The sequence below is a fragment of the Glycine soja genome, chromosome 11 (assembly GCF_004193775.1).
Source record: "Glycine soja cultivar W05 chromosome 11, ASM419377v2, whole genome shotgun sequence".
NCBI classification, from domain to species: Eukaryota; Viridiplantae; Streptophyta; class Magnoliopsida; order Fabales; family Fabaceae; genus Glycine; species Glycine soja.
Genome location: NC_041012.1, coordinates 9,568,701 through 9,586,517, shown reverse-complemented (window position 1 = coordinate 9,586,517; position 17,817 = coordinate 9,568,701). Strand labels below are relative to the sequence as shown.

Sequence of the window (17,817 nt, the reverse complement as noted above, 5' to 3'; positions counted from 1 at the left end):
TACTTGTTATCGTGATGATGATTTATTAGGACGTCTTGGATCCATGGGTTGATCATTTGTAGCTGGGGTTTAACATCACAATCAATTAAGAGAAAATAAATTAATATCTTATGACATTTAACTAAATTGCATGCTAACCTATAAGGGTAAATGGTGTTACATTGTTAGTAGTATATAAATTGTGGGAGATCTTTGAAAGATCTAAGGAAAGGGTATCCGATATTTTATTTTTTTGTAACTGACTATAACAAGACAAAAATTACAATATCAAGCTAAGTCTCCGAGCACCAGCATCTAACATGCCCAGTAACTACGATGGTATAGTTTCAACTCTCTGAAAATGAACTCCAGAGTTTGCCCCCACCTTGGCTAGATAATAATCAGCACAGTAGTTTCCCTCCCTCTCTCTCTGAGAATGAGCAACATTTATCTCTCAAGTTCTAGCAGTATGTTCTTTGATCAAAGCTATGAAACTAATGAAACTGCCAGCGATGAATCAGATACGCAGAGCACTCTACGATGGCCGACGATTAATATCATTAAATTTTAGAAAATGTGAGTGTAATTTGCCCAACAATTAATGCTAGGAACATACTCCATTCTAATTTCTAAAATAAAGCTATGATCTTCACGTTCAGAAAATTGCCATGCAATATGTATACTTTTTCTAAGTTCTAACCAAGCATGGATATATATGTCTAGCATAGAAGGCTAGGTCACCATGCAACAAATCTTAACACAACAGTGAATTTTTGTTGGTGGGTCAAACAGAGTACAAATGGGTGTAAGTGGAAGAATGATAGGGATAGTAATATGGGACTGCATGAAATAAGGGGTTTGCAAGAAGAAAAAGCATAAGACCCAAAAGGGAGGCAACAACACGTGGCTAGCTATGACACATGCTACATGCATCGCACGTACATGAAGCGCGTAGTAGGATTCGTATCTTTCTGGTAGTGCCTTTGTAGTGGTGAATAAGGGAATATCATTCTGTTAGGATATTCCCTGAATTTGTGTATTTTCTTGTTATTGATGTCGGGAACTTGTTCCTTAGCAGCCTTTATATAGTGTAAAAAGCGTTTCTGCAATGTTATGCTGGAAATATATCAAAAAGATTCTTCCCTTAGTTCTCTCTCTGGCTCTCTCTCCCTCTTCTTCTATGGAGGTTCCTAGCCCTCGAGCTAGGTTGTTCGCGTCCCGTGCTTTGTTCCTAACAAAGGCCGAAGCGTCGAAGTACAAAGTTTGTGGTACATATACAATTAAAATGTTTGGTGTAGCACCCACCCAATTCACATGATCATCACCAATTAAGCTGTGGCTGCGGAATAATTGCATCGTTTATGCACGAAATAACTAGCACCAATCCAAATGGAAACCCTATTTGCCATATAATTCAAATTTGAAATAATAAACATGTAATTTCAATATAAGGTTTCCTATAAGGTGTGGCTTGGTTAACAAAAAGCTAGCAAACAAATTGCATGGTGACTGGGAATTAGAAAGTGTTCTAGCACTGTTACCTGGACGGATTGCTGATGTGCTATCAGTTAGTAACATTATACAAAAAAAGAAAAAAACTATCTTGGTACAGAGTATATGACCCACAATATAATTGGATGAGACTCAATTCAAATTCCACCTGCCAAAATTTTCATTACAGGCTTGGGGGTTGAGCTTTAACACACCCAAAATCATATAAAACATGGTAGCACGGGTGAGAACAAAAGAACAGAGAATTAATTTACAGATTAAACTCTCCTCCTATTATCAACTCGTTGTTTCTTTGATGCAGATCCAGCTTGAATATTCTCACCACTTGATTGAATCTAGATGAGAAGAGATTGTTTCAACCTCTACACAATAAATGATTCTAAAACATATTATGCAGCAGTAGGAGACATTACCTTATCTAGCTTATCCCGCACAAGACTCACTGTTTGATTCATGGAATGTGAAGCAAAATAATCCTGGTTATAGAACATGCTAGTATGAGGTAATATATGAAAATCAAGTATTCTTTTTTCCTTTGCATATAACATCCTAGTTTGAGCAAATTAATTAATCAATTCTAATTACTTGGGAAACTATAATATCAGATGTACCAATCAAGGCCCTAACAGATTGCAACAAGATTAATAACTATAAAATGATTTTCATCAGAAATATTAAGAGAGCTGAACATTTAAAAATACAACTGCATAAAGGTGTCTTCCGATCGGTTCTCAGAGGCAAAGTAAATAAAGATGAGAAACTCAATAATTTCAGAATGTCCTTACAAATATTCTAGAAACATTAATTGCAAAGAAGAATTTTATTCATTCCCCCACCCAGAAATTTTCCTTCAATTCAAAGGGGAGAGAGTAAGACTACCAGAGTAAAAATTTTAATATGCATATAACAAAGAAGCAACAACCTCTTTTTATTCTTTCATCACAACAATTTATTTTCACTTGGCAAATTGCCAAATTGTGTGTATTTGTTTTTTTTTTCTTTTTCTTTTCTTGTTTGATTCTATCTATCATGTTTTTTTTTTCTTCTGTGCAGGTGTAAGCCAATGGATGCAGAGGACTGTGAGAAATACACTGAAGTATTTTGGATCAAATTCCGCCTTGTCAACAATGCCAGGTTTCATTGTGTTCTTTGTTGGCAAATGAAGTGGTTATGTTATAAATTTAAGGAGGAACAATAGTGACACTCTTCCGGAAATTACTTAAAATTCAAGGGGACCATTCTAAATAACTGGGGCTCATTTTTAATTAGTGGAATCAATGTGGAATTTTGACCTATAATGATAGTTTTGAAAAGGTGTTATAGAGTATGTAACTAGCATTTTCTTTATGTTATGTTTGAGAAGGTTGACTGGAGGGAGTATCTGCTGTCTATAATTTTCAGGTTTGCAAAAAGAAAATTGGACGATTTTGTTTTCTTTGGGAATAAACTGCAGGTTTCATATGCTCCCCAATTCGAGAGCCTGTAAGACACAATGGATAAGTTAGAGGGTAGAAGAAGGGAGATTTTAGCACGATTGAACCGTAAGTTAAAGGCTGACACAGTGGTTACATTTTAAAGTTATGCATACTATGTAGGATACACAAATGCTTGTTATATAAATAATTGTTGTAATGACATTTTTATCAATGTATACCTTCCCCATGACATCAGCTAGAAGATCTAAAGAGACCACAGCCTCAAGCTCTAAGCCTCTGATTACATCTAAAGAACAATTGCACACAACATTTAGATTCTAATGCAAGGTAGTTTATTTTGTCTGTGTTGTGCTGTTCCAAGCTTCCAGTTGAAGCTAAGGCAACATATGTAATTGTTTCTCTTTTCCCACTGTAGGGATGTAGAATTCTGGAACGTTCCTCACAATCAAATATCTGCACCCTCCAAACAAAACAACTCAATATTTTTTTTGACTATGAAAATAAATTGAAGTGACGAAAGAATAAAAAGAGTATTCAAACAGGACCTGGATTCATCACATACAGTGTAGACCCGAACTGCAGGGGACTCGTCCTTGTAACGAGGCATTTGAGAACTAACTGTTCAGAGGGAAAAGAAAAATAAGGTTCATGGGAAGAGAGTAAACGCAATCGTGGAAACTAGGGTTAGGTTAGGAATTTGAGAAATCAGCACACATTATACGATCAATGCATGTGAAAATTTGAGCAATTTGATTAAGGACGAACGAATCAAGGCTTGTTTATGTATAAACAGCAAAAGTTACGCGGTGGTGGAAACGACGAGGGAAGAACAGGGCGGCAGCAAGGGACGAGACGCGCATGGCGGTTTTCGGTTAACCAGAGAGAAACCGGTCTAACTTGAGTTATTGAATTAAATTAAAAATAAATTATTATTTTCAAGTTTTTTTTTTTTGCCTGTTTTTTAGGTCAAAGACATTTATCCTCTGAAAAAAGGTCAAAGACATTTAATAAGAAGGAAAAATACTCAAAATGAAGGGAAAAGAAAAAGGAAACAAAATAGAGGATAGGTCTAAATAATAAAAATCTAAAACATCTAAATTTTAAAATTAAAAAATCACTATTTTTTTTTTACAAGATCAATTCATTAGATGATCAATTTGATTGGAGTTGGGAAAAAAAATCAAGAACCGAATGTGATGGGGTAATGTTATTATGTTAGTAATCTCAAGCAAAAATGTGATTTTCCGACGTGTTTTTCCTTGTAAAATTGATGAAACTTAGTGGTAGATTTAATTTAATTTTTTATATAGTCTCAAATCTCAATACAAATCAAGAGTCTAAGGGTTAAGTAGTTACAATGTTTTAATTCCAATTGCTTTAAACTTGTCAATAGATTTTGTCCATGTAGAATGATTTATGTTTTATTGTTGGCTTAATGAGTGAATATTATTATTGGCTAAATTTGATATAATAGGGAATTTTAGTGAATTCAATAAAAATGAAGGAAACCGAATAGATTATGATTCAATGATTTTGATTAGTTGTGGTCAATCTCTTAAGCTGCTCCTGATTCTTATTTTCCTATTACAAAATGGGGTTATACAGAATCATCTGAAGGATGATAACTACTATGGTCTTGACAAGACTTTATTGTCCATAACACAACATAAAACACCATCATCACTGCAAGAAACACCATTTCATCCCGTGCCATTCGAGCAAATTTCTTTAAAGGCTTGCAATGTTTGAGAAGGACTTGAGAGAATGCATCTTTTACCAAATGACATCCTATCAAGTTTTCCATCACTATCATCATAACAGGTATATGGAACTTGAGTAAGCCTCAACTACCTTATATTCACCTCCATTCATGAGATCATCACTGCCACATTTTTCATCACTATCATCAAAACAGGTATATGGCTTCAATACCTATAAAGCAAGATTAGGCAAGTCATAGTGTTAGTAATAGTAAACATAGACTACACCAGTATAATAACGGTAAAGCAAGATTATGGAAGAGTTAGTAATAGTAGTAACCCTATTTGTGGCATACCATGGGGATATCCCCTATTTGAATACTATTTAGTGGGCAAAACTCAGGCTGATATGAAGGGTTGCACAGATAAACATGATTTGGAAACAAAGACCCCAAGTTTGAATTCACCTAAAGATAATTAACAAAAGAATAATAAGTTAATAACATTGTATGCTTTTCTGCCAATAATATCACTTATATGTCATGCAAAGATTAGCAGGATCATGGTAGTCCATGATCACCTAATAAATTTATCTTTTGATATATACATTCTTTACGTTTAGCTGAAAATTGTTAGAAATCATTAAATTTTTGTGGGGCTTCTAATTTTATAGTTTTCAATAAATTCTAACGATAATAAAATATGCGTAGAAGGAGTATGTTAAAGAGTGTTTGAGTCTATGCAAAGGCTACCTCATTGACGAAGATGGAGATCCCTGCACTAACTTCATGGAGAATTGATTTTGCTGAGCGCAACTCATCCCAAGGGATGATTGTTAGAATTTTTTATTTTAATAATTAATGTGAACTAATATTATAAGACAATTATGTTAACTATTTATTATTAGTAAATTTTATTTTATGTAATTAAATTAAGTAAATCCGTTAGACAATTAAATATTCGGTTATTCGTTGTTTTTACATCATTTCGTAACACATCCTAAGAAAAACACATAGATCAATTATTAGGATCCCTTAAAACTCTTAGGATCAATCATAAGGATAGTTTGAAGAACACATGTGATTTATCAGGAATCATATGTGTTCTTCCTGATAAATCACATAGATCAATTATTAAGAAAAACACATAGACATTTCGTAATACATCATAAGAATTTTAGTTTCGCTGCATTTGTTTGATCAATCATTATAGGTTCAGGTATTCCTAAAACTCTTCCTGATAATCTAACATGTGTTCTTCATGATTATTAATATTTTATAAGGATTTCCTAAAATTTCAACAAAAATAAATATTAGGCTTTTATTATAGGGATTTTCTTTGAAGTCGTAAAAAATCATTCTACATGAAGAAATACATATGTTTTTTAGTAATTAAACACCAACTTCACTCCTACTAGACATTTTAGCAGGAGAATATTGATAATTCTTGAGAATAAATATAACAATCAGTAAATTAGCCAGAACTTGGTTTTACTTTTCCAAGAAGAAATACAATCAAAGATTAGCTAGCATATCACTGTCATCAACCAGCACAGTATAACAAACCTAAGAAAAGAGAGAAGAAAACAAAAAATCATGGATGAAAATCTTAGTTCCAAGCAAATGCAATTTAGTTTACCTACATGTAAAATGCCCTCCAAAACATGTGTACTCCAAAAACTGTTCAACAGAAAATTCCAACATATTATGAGAATAATACCTATTTCATGTAGCACATTTCCTTCAATCATTGACATAAAATCTAAACAGGATACACAGATTTGAAATTGTCACGGATGTGAATGTAGAAATCATAGTCCTTAGATGTTATCCACCATTATCATTGACCAGTTAGACGACATACGACAAAATTGGTACTGCAACTAAATTAAGGCTTATAATCAAAATGGTTATTATAAACCTGAAGTTAAAAAAAATTCAATCATTTCCATGTAGCTACACATTCATTTACATTTTTTGTAAAATGAAAATGAGAGACCGAAAATTCTTACACTATTTTGAAAGCCCTGTTAACAGTGCGCTTATTTTTCCTAGTTTTTTTTTACGATATTATTATTAACATTATCCATTTTCTTAGCCGAGGAGTTAAGATTTTCAGAAACCTCAGCACTAATACCGGATTCCACTAAGTCTTCTAATGCTCTTGTTACATTGTGTATGATTTCTGATGCATCATCTGCTATCTTGATTATAACATTAACTGAAGTCCTTGCTTGTGAATGAAATTTTGAACTCCCAACATAAACTAACACACTAGCAACCCTATAAAAACAATAACTATATATGCATCATTAATTTGTGGAAAAGCAACAGAATTTTAGATCAAATACCATTTCATAATGATTCTCTATTATCTAAGATGTAATAAAGATAATTTTCCTTTCCATTAATATAATCAGTGTAAGAATTTTTATGCACTAATAATTAGTGTATGAATTTATAATTGACTAACGGTGTAAATGTTCTTTATTCTATCAATGCATACTATTTACTTTTTACGTTATTGCCACCTCATATTAAAGAATAGGATGAGTTAAAGTGGTCAAATTTTATTGGATTTATTGGATATCTGCATAAAAATATTTTACTAAAGATTTGTTATATCATTAAAAACCAATTTATTATATGTACATCAACCACGCACATGTTGCAACCATATAGAGAACCCAAAAGGTTTCAAGACTTACATAATTAATATCATGAATGATATAGCCAGAGAATTGGCGAAAAATCACAACTCTTATAATTACAAGGAAGAATTTTCTTGGTCCTTCTTCCTCCATCACTTTGGCAACAAAAATTGATTGTTAACAAAAAGAATCCACACACCATTCCACACAAAAGCCAAAGCACCCCAATTGCATATCCATATACTCCTGTGAAGAAAACTGACTACAAATTTAAAGACAAGTTAAAAAAAATATTGAAATTTTAATTTAATCGATAATTAATTTTGGCTAAAAATGATTATAATTCCTTTACTTAATTGTTGTTTCTAATAAAATAATGAGAAATTTAATATCATTGTAATTTTTTACCAGCAAGATTCAAAAGAAGAAAATTTCGAGTGCTTTAGAGAAAAATTGATACAAAAATTTGAAGAAAAAACCTTGAAAAAAAGTTAAAGATTGAGACAGTTTGCTTAGTGCACAAGCGCGTCTTTCGCCTTGCGGTCAGCTCACGCTTAGCGCAAAGAAAGCCTACGAGAAAGCCCAAAGGCGCGCTTAACACGAATGTTAAGCCCGCCGCACTCAACATGTGATCACACCACCATTCCTGTTAAGCCCAAGAGTGCACGCTCAGTGCGAGGTCGCATGGATTTTAAGTTATCTTAAGCCTATAAAAGGAGTACAAAAACACACCGAGTCTGAGAGTTCTTTATTGAATACATCCATCTCTCATAGGGAAACTCTCATTCTTTAGTCATTCTTCCATTCTCTTCTTTTATCCATCCCATCCTTTTTTCCATTCACATCAGCCTCTCAAATGTAAAATTTCTCAAGACAATGAGAGGCTAAATCCCATTGTTGAGAACCCGGGAGACCATTTCTAAGAACTAGAAAATGACATCTAAATTAAATGAAATCATTGCTAGGAATAGAGTGATATTTGTTTAGCCTATTGTATGCATATTTAATCTTAATGTAATTCACTGTTTCTATCTTTGCAAAGAAATTTGGAAGATAAAAAAAGATAAATTGGGTTCTTCATGCAGAAAATCAAAGATAGAGTATCATACTAGATGTGGATAGAAACTGAAGTAATATTATATTAGAAAAAAATTATCAGCATCACAATATTTGCATTGTGAATTCATCTTTAAGCATTCAAACGGTCGTATTATCATCATCTTTATCTTTTATTTTTCTTATTTTTTACCTTAAAATCTCTTATCTTATCTCTTATCTCTCTTTATCTTCTATTTTAAACTTCTTATCTTTCTTATCCCTTATTTTCTTTAAATTTTACATCTACAATTCCTTAAAAATTGAAATATACATAAACTCAAGTACCAATAAAATCTTTATGGATTTGATATTCAAACTTTTAAGTAATTTCACTAAATGTGACAATTTGGTGCATTTGTCAATAAATTAATAAATATGATGGATGTTAGGAATTTAGACTTAGACAAGAATGAGGAGGTAGAAAGACTTACACTTCAATAATGCTTATTGGCGATATCAAATCCTCCTCTGTATTTTTTAAAAATTATCTAATGGATCTACTCTAATAGTATTGTCCGGCTTAATGGGTTTTGACGCATTATCTGTTTCAAATAATGTGCTAATATTGTCAGATCATTTAAAAGCTAGAATACACTGGAAAGTTGAACACATATTGAACACATATTGGATAACTTATGATGCCTTTTTTTTAAGCAAACTAGTACAATTTGAGTTCAATTTTACCAATTCTGTTGTAAGTTTTAAATTATTTACCAAGTCAAAGTAAGTTGCATTTGGTGAGACTTAGTTATGTAATAAAAATATGAAAGTCTTATTTGATATGAAGGTCTTTGTTCTTTATTATTAAAATATTATGAAGTCTTATTTGTGAAATACGATTGCATAAAACTTATAATTTAGTCATACTCATCAGATATGACTTATTTGTATATACATCGTATTTTCTAAATACAATTTGATCTAACTTAGTAAATAATTCAAAAGTTACACTATTTTGATAAAATTAAACATGACATACACTATTTTGTTAAAAAAGAAACGAAAAGAAAACTTATCAACCTTCAAATGCAAAATTGTACAACAATCAGCAATGCATCCTCTACATTTTATTTAGTGAAAAATGTTGATCAGTACCAAAACTGCTTTTTGGTAAGTAAATGTATTTATTATAAAGCAATTACTTCTCTCTATTTTTTATTTTGGTTTCCTTTAAGCATCATCTTTCGAATGCAATCTTGTTATAGACAGGTCAGATGCTAAATGTGTGCATCTCTTCTGATGAAGATTTGAACCTAAATTCACCAATCATAACATGTATTGTCTGTTCATATACAACCATTCTTGTGCATTGTTCATGGTTTTGTAATCTTAATTTTGACCATTGCAGAACAACTGCATTTAATAATAATAATAATAATAATCTTCTAACAAAAGCACTTTATATATATTACTTGCAACGGAACCATTGGGGTACACTGCTTGTGCCACAGTTTGGGGGAGAATTAATGCTATAATTAATCACAATAATAGATGCTAGGCCACGGGTGGTGCCTTTGGGGATGACCATCTTTAACCTGCAAAGCCAAACAACAAAGATATCATGTTTAACAAATGTTTGCTGCATGGTTGATGATTAGAAGCTAATTAATATAATTTAATGCATTTTGTATTTAGATATATATGAACTAAAATCGTTGGTGGTTTGACAACATATATGCTTCATGTGTATTGCATTGCAAATTTGCTAGAAATTTTGCATGGTACATGTAATGATTGAGACCATTTTAAAAATTGTCTTTAACAAAAAAATAGTTGGTCACAAACTTACAACGAAAAATCCTGTAATTATAGTAGTACTGAAATACATATTTAGAATGACTTTACCTGATAAACTAATAGATGAAAAAGGATCTGGAAAACTCTCTTAGGAGTTAGGACCTCAAAAAAGCTACTCTTAAGGACTAATTTATCAACCTTGGGATACCCAAAATCCTTTCATCTGCATATATATATGTGAAGATTGACATATAACTTCCTATATAAGTCATCAACTTCTCAAGTTTTAATTCTTTTAACAGAAAACACATGGGAACCATATATATTGTAACTACATTAGATTTTTGCCATCCTCTAAAAGCGGAAAAGAACCATATATATTGAAAACCACAATGGCATATATATATATTTGCATATTTGAAGTAACTAGGCCAAATAAGAAAACTAACTAATGATCAATTGAGAGCAGAAAATCTATTATCAGTTTGCTTGAAATGCATGGTGTTATTGCTCAAGACCATTAATTTGTTTACCAAATTATAAAGCCCGGATAAAGGATTTTCCTTAAGTCTAATAATAACAATTTGTTCAAATTTACTTAAGAAAAAAAATCGTGTTCAACACTCTTAATTACTTTCAAGTTTCACCTACGAAGGATGGTTCGACTTTTAAAGTTTTAATGCTAATCCACTCCTCACACGACAAAGAATTGTAAATATATGTCATCTATTTTAAAGGAATAATCTCAAATGCACATGATTTTGGTAGATACTTTTTAGATTGTTTTTTCTTAACCTAGGGAGAGGATTCAGGATCTAATCCTTCCAAATTAAGAGACTAACTTCTCTAAAAAAACCATACACACGGACATGGAGATTGAACCTCTTATATATCACATGTGGGACATAGATTATTTACCAACTATATCACAATATGATAGTTTTAAAGTATATTTAATCTACCTTATTTAAAAAAATCATTTATTTTTGTCAGTCTCATGAGAAACTTATGAAAAATAACTGTTTTAAAACATGTTATTAGGCTCTCTCTTTCTTTATAAACATTAAAAAGTGAGGCATTATTAATAGTTGGGAATATTTGCGAAGAGAGATAACAATTTTCACATGACGAGTTCGAGTGAAAATTTAATATGTGAAGGCACATTCCCAATTTACGTACCCACTACCCAGGGTAAAAACAAGTTTAATTTTAACATTACGTCAGCACAAAGATGTTTTCATTCTCAACCACTTTTAAAATAATTATTATAGAAAATATTAATTTTCATAAATGTGACAATACATAATTGAATTTTATAATATAAAAAAATTGTACACGCTCACTCTCAGTATAATTCAATTAAATTAAATACCACACAGAACTTTTTAACAATATATTTTGGGATCTTTCAACAAATAAAAAGTATACTTAATTATAATGGAAAAACTGGGTGGTGGTCAACTTATTCAATGGAAAATCCTTCAAAAAAAAATATTCAACGGAAAAACTCATTTATTTATACCGTCAATATGCATAAGAGATTCACTGCAAGAGAACCACGAGAAGACCCCAAAAAATCCAAATACAGATAAAGTGGTGAGCAGAGAAACAAGGAAACAATATCTACCATTTATATAATATGGAGAATAAAATTTACAAATAACTAAGTTCTAGTTATTTTTATCAGTCCCCAAAATAATAACAACTAGTTCCTATACTCCAATTAAGTTAAAAACTTAATAAGCGAGCAAGAGCAGGGAAACCAGAAAGTTACAAAAAATGAAGGCTAATTCAGCTGGGTGGTGGTCAACTTATTCCATTCTTTGTTCTTTAATGCTGGGTCAATTTGAATGCAAGCATAAATATGGAAGAAGCAAGCCCAGGTATCATAATGAATGAGCAAGCATCGTTATTGCATATGTTGATTTGTTTTGGAAAGTATGGAGTTGAATATTGTTTCATTGATCTTAAAAGGAAGAGGTGGCATTTGCTTCATTGCCTCTTGCATGTCATTCATGCTGCCAAAAAAATAAAAAGAGAAACAGTCAAATTACAAAAATATAAAAAAAATAACAAAGACAAATGCGAAGGGGTGTTTTTTTTTTTATCCGTAAAAATCAAAGATAGTACCAGAAGGTTTACAACACTCACACACCTTGTTTAACCAACTGAGCTAGACCTCCTTGGTAAAGAGTGCTCCTTTGGACAGTTAAGTATATAAAAATAGAAAGTATTAAGCAAAAAAAAAAAAACTTTTCAAGTTCCAAATGTTTATATGTCGTGTTTTTCATAAATACTTGCTTTTTCTTAACATCATAGCATTTGTTACAAGACTCTTAACAAATTCAATAAACATAAAACACCACCACCGCACAAGATGGGGAAACAAGAGGATTCAATTTAAGTCAGTTATTAGTTTAAGGTAATAACATTTCACAACAGAAAACAAGTTTGTTTTTGAAAAATATCCAACTCTGCTGAAATCATGAAAGCAAAAAACTCCAGGAGTTTTAAGACAGTTAGAAGCCGGAAATTTTGGATCACACGCTAGAGTTAATGAACTGTTGTGTTTCACCTTAGTTTTCCACTTTTCCTAATGAATATTGATTAAGGACTTGCAGTCATTCACAAACCCCATAATAATCTAAAAAGAAAAGGAAATAGATCACTTGGACCAACGTACCTTTTTGTAAATAGAGTAATATTTTTTAACAACCAAAAAAAGCTTCTTACTTACTCATTCAAAATTTTGACGATGTTGTCTCTCGTTTGGCTGAAAAGATTGACATTACCCTGAAACTGGAAACAAGATAACAGAAAAAGTTAAAGGTCAGCAGCATTACAGCCACCATGAGTGGCTTAAGAATGCATATAATATAGATATATGAACAATACAACCAGTTATAGAAAATTAAACTATATTACGTATATCAGAGACATTATAAAATACCCCAGTTGTAGTCATATTACTCATTTCTTCAGTTTTTCAGCATCTTAATATACAATGATGCCAGGTTGTTGACTAAATTTGCACATAATACCAAACAACAAAAGCATAAAGGGGAAAAAATTCAGTGAGTATATATATAAGAATTGATACACCGCCCCTGAGGATGATTGCCTGTTAAATAGAATGCTTAAACTTCCCCTTTTATTCCATTAATTCACAAAGATCAATAAATCAAATTCTGCTTAAATAAGAGACTTCAGATAGACATAAAAAGATTGCTTCAATTATTGAATTTATTCATATACATACTTGAAGAATGCATATACTTTATAAAATTTAAAAAGATCCCAAGAATACACTTTATGTTCATGTCTTTAACAATCACTGGTCAAACCAAAATCTCAAATAAGGTTTTTGAAAAATCTAACATATGAGTGTTCTCTACCTAGATATTAAAAAAAAGGGGAAGAGAAAAAAAAGAAGACAATTTCTCAACACGAAGATCATGTAATCCCTTCAATAAGCATGTTATTATTGACCTTGACAAAAATGGATATAAAAGGGCATTGATGGAAAATGGGAAAAGAGAAAAATTGGAGGAAAAAAACTACTTGATGCACATATAACTAACAAGGTTGATTCAGAAATTGTGTTTTAGCCTTTATGATCAAGAGATTATTTTTGCGCACATCAGGTTAAATCAGTTAAAAATGGAATGAACTCACCTGAAGAGCAGCAAGATTGGTAGAGATTATATTCAAGGCCTGTGCATTTTGCTCTAAGAGCTCACCTGTGGGGCCTCCAATAGCTACAAAAAGCACAATGCAAAGTTCAAAGCAGATGCATGATGCATCAACATTCAAAAGGGACATGAAAATACATGATATATCCAGAGGAAAGCAAAGGGCTTACAAGAGATACATTGTATAAGCAAACAACAAAATATTTAATGCTATGAAAGGAACCAACCTATGTGAGAGATGCCATCATCGTTGTCCATCATTGTCATAGCAAGAGCATATGGGGAAACATTGGGTTGAGCAGTAAAGTGAGATGACCTCACTGCAGGATCAGAAACCTGGGAAAAAAATCTAGTATTGCATAAATGCATATATATGCACTTGGCATTTGCTTCCTCTTTTCACATTTTTTTCTTGGTATTCTTTTAAGCCAACATGCTAGATCGTTCCTTATTTAACAAGCAAAAATGAGAGAAATGACATGCTAGCTTTGCCCTGGTTATACTTAAATATATGATGCTTGGTTTATTCCAAAAGAAAAAGAAAAATAACCGGCAGGATGCAATTCCATGAAGAAAGAACAAAATTCACAGTTATAATCTCTCCACCTAAATAGAAAAGGACCAGACAACATTAAAAAGAGATGATATCATAATGTGCCGGCAATGACTCAATGTAGATGTTTGATAACAGAAAATAATATAGCAAAGGAGCCAGCCATTAATTATAAAGGCTCACCATTTGCCTTTAGATTTATTATCAGTTCAAAGTAGTATGCCGTGAAAAAGAAACAGAGAGATAGTGTTAGCTTGCACAGGACAGTGAAAGATGTTAAAAAGCATATCTACATTGGTATGCACAATAGTGAAACACAAAACACCCATTGGGTTAATACATTAATGAACGAAATCAAATAAATGAAAGCAATACCTTTTTGTCTTTACTTTTCCTTGGAAAATCATCCTTCCTTCTCTTGCAATTTTCTTTTTTCTGTGGAAAAATGAAAACCAGACATGTCATTTTTCAGGGAAAACAGCCACTTTATAAAATGTGGGTTCAAACAATGCCCCCAAAAGGAAAGTAAATAATGTTTGCTTAACATTAGTGGGCAAGAAGAGGGGCAGGCAAAGGTATGTTACTATAGAAATGGCTCTAATGAGCCAACAATAACAAACCAGCTCTGCCTCTGAGCAACTGTCATCATTTTAACCAAGCTGATACGTATTGTATCAATTGGTGCTGCAAAAGAAGGAAAAATAACAGAAAGGCACTGATAGAGAAAATGAGAGCAAGCTCCCCCAAGTCAGAGATGAATCTCTAGACTCCCAATTTCATTCCAAAATATTCCATACCCCCTACAACCAGATCCCTTTCTCTTATAACATAATCCACTCTCTGTTTCTCACTCCTCTAACTAACTCAATTCCCACTCACAAAGTACTAACTCTGAATGGACTCTATTACCCTCTTGGGCCTACATGTGTAAACCTTAAAAGGTTTCTCACTATTGAGTCGATTCCTATCAGAAGCTAAGCCTAAAGCAATCTCATAGTACATAAGTAATAATAGCAAGCATCTTGTTTTCTTTTTCATTAAGAGTGAGAGGGTTGCAAAAGCCAGGGATGAATCTATTTGTTGCACATTAGGGGCAATTGCCCCCACAAACTTTTAATGTTTTCTTCGTAGTTTAAAATATAATATTAAAAACTAATTTATAATATGAGTATTGCCCCCACAAAATTTAAGTGTATGAATATTGCCCCCATAACATAAAATTTCTGGATCCGTCACTGGCAAAAGCTATGTAACTGTCCAGCACCGTTCTAATGGTGGAACCTTCATCAGGTATCCTTTTCTTTCAGGAAGGTAAGATGATTATTGTTAATGAACTGTTGCGTTTTGATATAGATGATCAAATAAAAATAGTACTAAGTATCTTCTCTATACAAGAAATTTTGCCAAGAATCCTATCTAAGCTGAAGAACAGGATAAGGCATTCACCATCACATAAATGACTTAAGATAACAACAGGTATGTAGCTTACATTCATCCACCTGACCCTCAGTGCTACATCACGGACTGTCTTGTTATTTAGATTTTGTGCTATCTTTGCATAGCGTGTGAGGTTAGGTTCAGACGCAAACCTACAAGTAAAAAAGAAATGGATTTTTCCTTAAAAAAATTTACTAGCTATAGAACTTATCAAACACACTTTACTAGTCAAGGAACAGGTGTTAAAAAGCAAACAACATAACACTGAATTCACTAAATAGGCACAGAATGCAATTTAAGATTGTGTGCTTACGCATCAAATTAAATACATGAACTGACAATATTTGATTTCGAACTGCAATAACCAAACCAAAAGAATATAAGGCCAATAAATAACCTCAATAGTAAAAAAAAAAAGAATGACAGCGATGCAAGAAAATATAGGCTAAAATACACTTTTGGTTTCAATTTGATTCCCTAAGTATAACAAATTTCACTTTAGTCCCTTAAAAGTGTTTTTATTAGGCCAAGTTGGCCTTTCTGTTCCATCAGTTCACCACACTAATTTGATCAATTTGGTGACACATGACAAACTGTGAGACATGCCACATCATATGAGTGTTTGTCACACACATCTGCAAAATTTTAACCATGATAATGCAAAAAAATGATGAAAAGATCAATTTGTTCAAGTAGGTAGTAGATTTTAAGGAACCAAAATGAAATTTGCTAAACATACGACACCGAATTGAAACCAAGCAAGATGAGAGATCAAAAGTGTATTCTAGCTGAAAATTTAGATGGAATTGAACACACAAAGTTTCCTTTAACTCTCTCATACTAAAGTTTAACCCATAGTTTTTCTCCACGGTTTCAATTGGTACCTGCTGTTCAATTGGTACCTGCTAACAAAACTTGCCCCATATAAAAATAAAAAAAAAACCATACAGGTAAGTGAGATAACTAAATATTTGACACACGAGTTATCCAAAACAACAAAATATGTGGAGATATAAGATGGGTTGGATAGTTAAGGGAGAAGGAGAGAGAGGAAAGGTCGCGGGTTCCATCCCTCTGCTAACATTTGCCTATAATAATAAATAAAAAAATGCATTTACTCCCACACTGAACAAAAGGCTGAAACAAAAAAGCAAAATTTAGGAGATATAAGGTGGGTTGGATGATTAAGAGAGAAGTGACGAGGGGAAATATCGTAGGTTCAATCCTATGTGTTAACAAAACTAATATTTGCCGATTAAAAAAAAAAAAGAGCAACAATTAATAAGAAACAAGGCATACAGAGAGAGTCCTTCTTCGAGAATAGTTTGTTCTTGGAGAGTCCAATCGAGGGCTATGCCGGGGTTGTGCTTCATGGCGAGCGCGGTGGGCGAAGTGTCGGGTGCCAAATTCCCGTTAAACGACGACGCAACATGGGTTGTCTGCTCTTCTTCGTGATTCCCAGAAGGGTTAGCCATTGAATTTTGATTCTTTTCTCTTTCCAAAAGATTCTTCTTTGCGAGACTGAATGAATCCTTTTCAACGCGAATCTTTCGTAATTGGCCAATTCGACACAAAGGGTATCTGAATTGACACTTGGTTCCCGCCAATTACCGCATAACATTAAAAACGTATTTGAAAATGATACATAATTCAAAAATGAAAGAGTGTGCGAGCGAGCGAGTGAGTGTGGTTTGATAATGATGGACACGTTAGACTGAGGAAATGAGAAAAAAAGGTAAGGAAGATGGCGAAGAGAGCGAGGATTCTCTTCTGTTATTACAAAGAAAGAATAATGATAATATAATAATTTTTAGCATGTTTTTGATTATATTCAGGTTTTTTCTTATATTCTAAAAAAAGTTTTATTTTATTTATATGTTTTTAAAGTGAGTTGAAATGAACATTTTAAAATAATAATAATTTTTTTATTTTGAAACATGATCTTGGACTATTTTTTTATTGGTTTAAATATGAAACTTGATTTATTATATTCAAAACTCGAAAAAGTAAAAAAAAAAAAAAA

At 32.3% G+C, this 17,817-nt stretch overlaps 2 protein-coding genes across 2 annotated transcripts; both read right to left on the bottom strand.

Annotated features, from left to right (window-relative positions):
• Nucleotides 1-215: 215 nt before the first annotated feature.
• LOC114377067 lies at nt 216-3,836 on the bottom strand. Its single transcript, XM_028335452.1, has 5 exons — nt 3,473-3,836; nt 3,311-3,380; nt 3,146-3,244; nt 1,905-1,967; nt 216-1,826 (listed from the first exon to the last, which is right to left on the bottom strand). Exons 1-5 carry the CDS (start codon nt 3,532-3,534, stop codon nt 1,749-1,751), a joined length of 372 nt encoding a protein of 123 aa, XP_028191253.1. The 5' UTR covers nt 3,535-3,836; the 3' UTR covers nt 216-1,748.
• A 7,873-nt stretch (nt 3,837-11,709) lies between these two features.
• On the bottom strand, nt 11,710-17,582 carry LOC114374484. Its single transcript, XM_028332127.1, has 7 exons — nt 17,094-17,582; nt 15,847-15,946; nt 14,733-14,792; nt 14,032-14,140; nt 13,788-13,870; nt 12,850-12,911; nt 11,710-12,130 (listed from the first exon to the last, which is right to left on the bottom strand). Exons 1-7 carry the CDS (start codon nt 17,267-17,269, stop codon nt 12,022-12,024), a joined length of 699 nt encoding a protein of 232 aa, XP_028187928.1. The 5' UTR covers nt 17,270-17,582; the 3' UTR covers nt 11,710-12,021.
• Between the last annotated feature and the right edge of the window lie 235 nt (nt 17,583-17,817).

What these genes read in the sequence shown, in the direction of transcription:
- LOC114377067 (XM_028335452.1), bottom strand. Translation starts at nt 3,534, where the DNA reads ATGCCTCGTTACAAGGACGAGTCCCCTGCAGTTCGGGTCTACACTGTA. An exon ending in AAGAGAAACAATTACATATG is followed by an intron (nt 3,245 to 3,310) that starts TTGCCTTAGCTT and finishes ACCTTGCATTAG; the next exon opens with AATCTAAATGTTGTGTGCAA. An exon ending in TAGCTGATGTCATGGGGAAG is followed by an intron (nt 1,968 to 3,145) that starts GTATACATTGAT and finishes TTCTATAACCAG; the next exon opens with GATTATTTTGCTTCACATTC.
- LOC114374484 (XM_028332127.1), bottom strand. Translation starts at nt 17,269, where the DNA reads ATGGCTAACCCTTCTGGGAATCACGAAGAAGAGCAGACAACCCATGTT. An exon ending in TGATGGCATCTCTCACATAG is followed by an intron (nt 13,871 to 14,031) that starts GTTGGTTCCTTT and finishes TGCTTTTTGTAG; the next exon opens with CTATTGGAGGCCCCACAGGT. An exon ending in CCAATCTTGCTGCTCTTCAG is followed by an intron (nt 12,912 to 13,787) that starts GTGAGTTCATTC and finishes TCTTGTTTCCAG; the next exon opens with TTTCAGGGTAATGTCAATCT.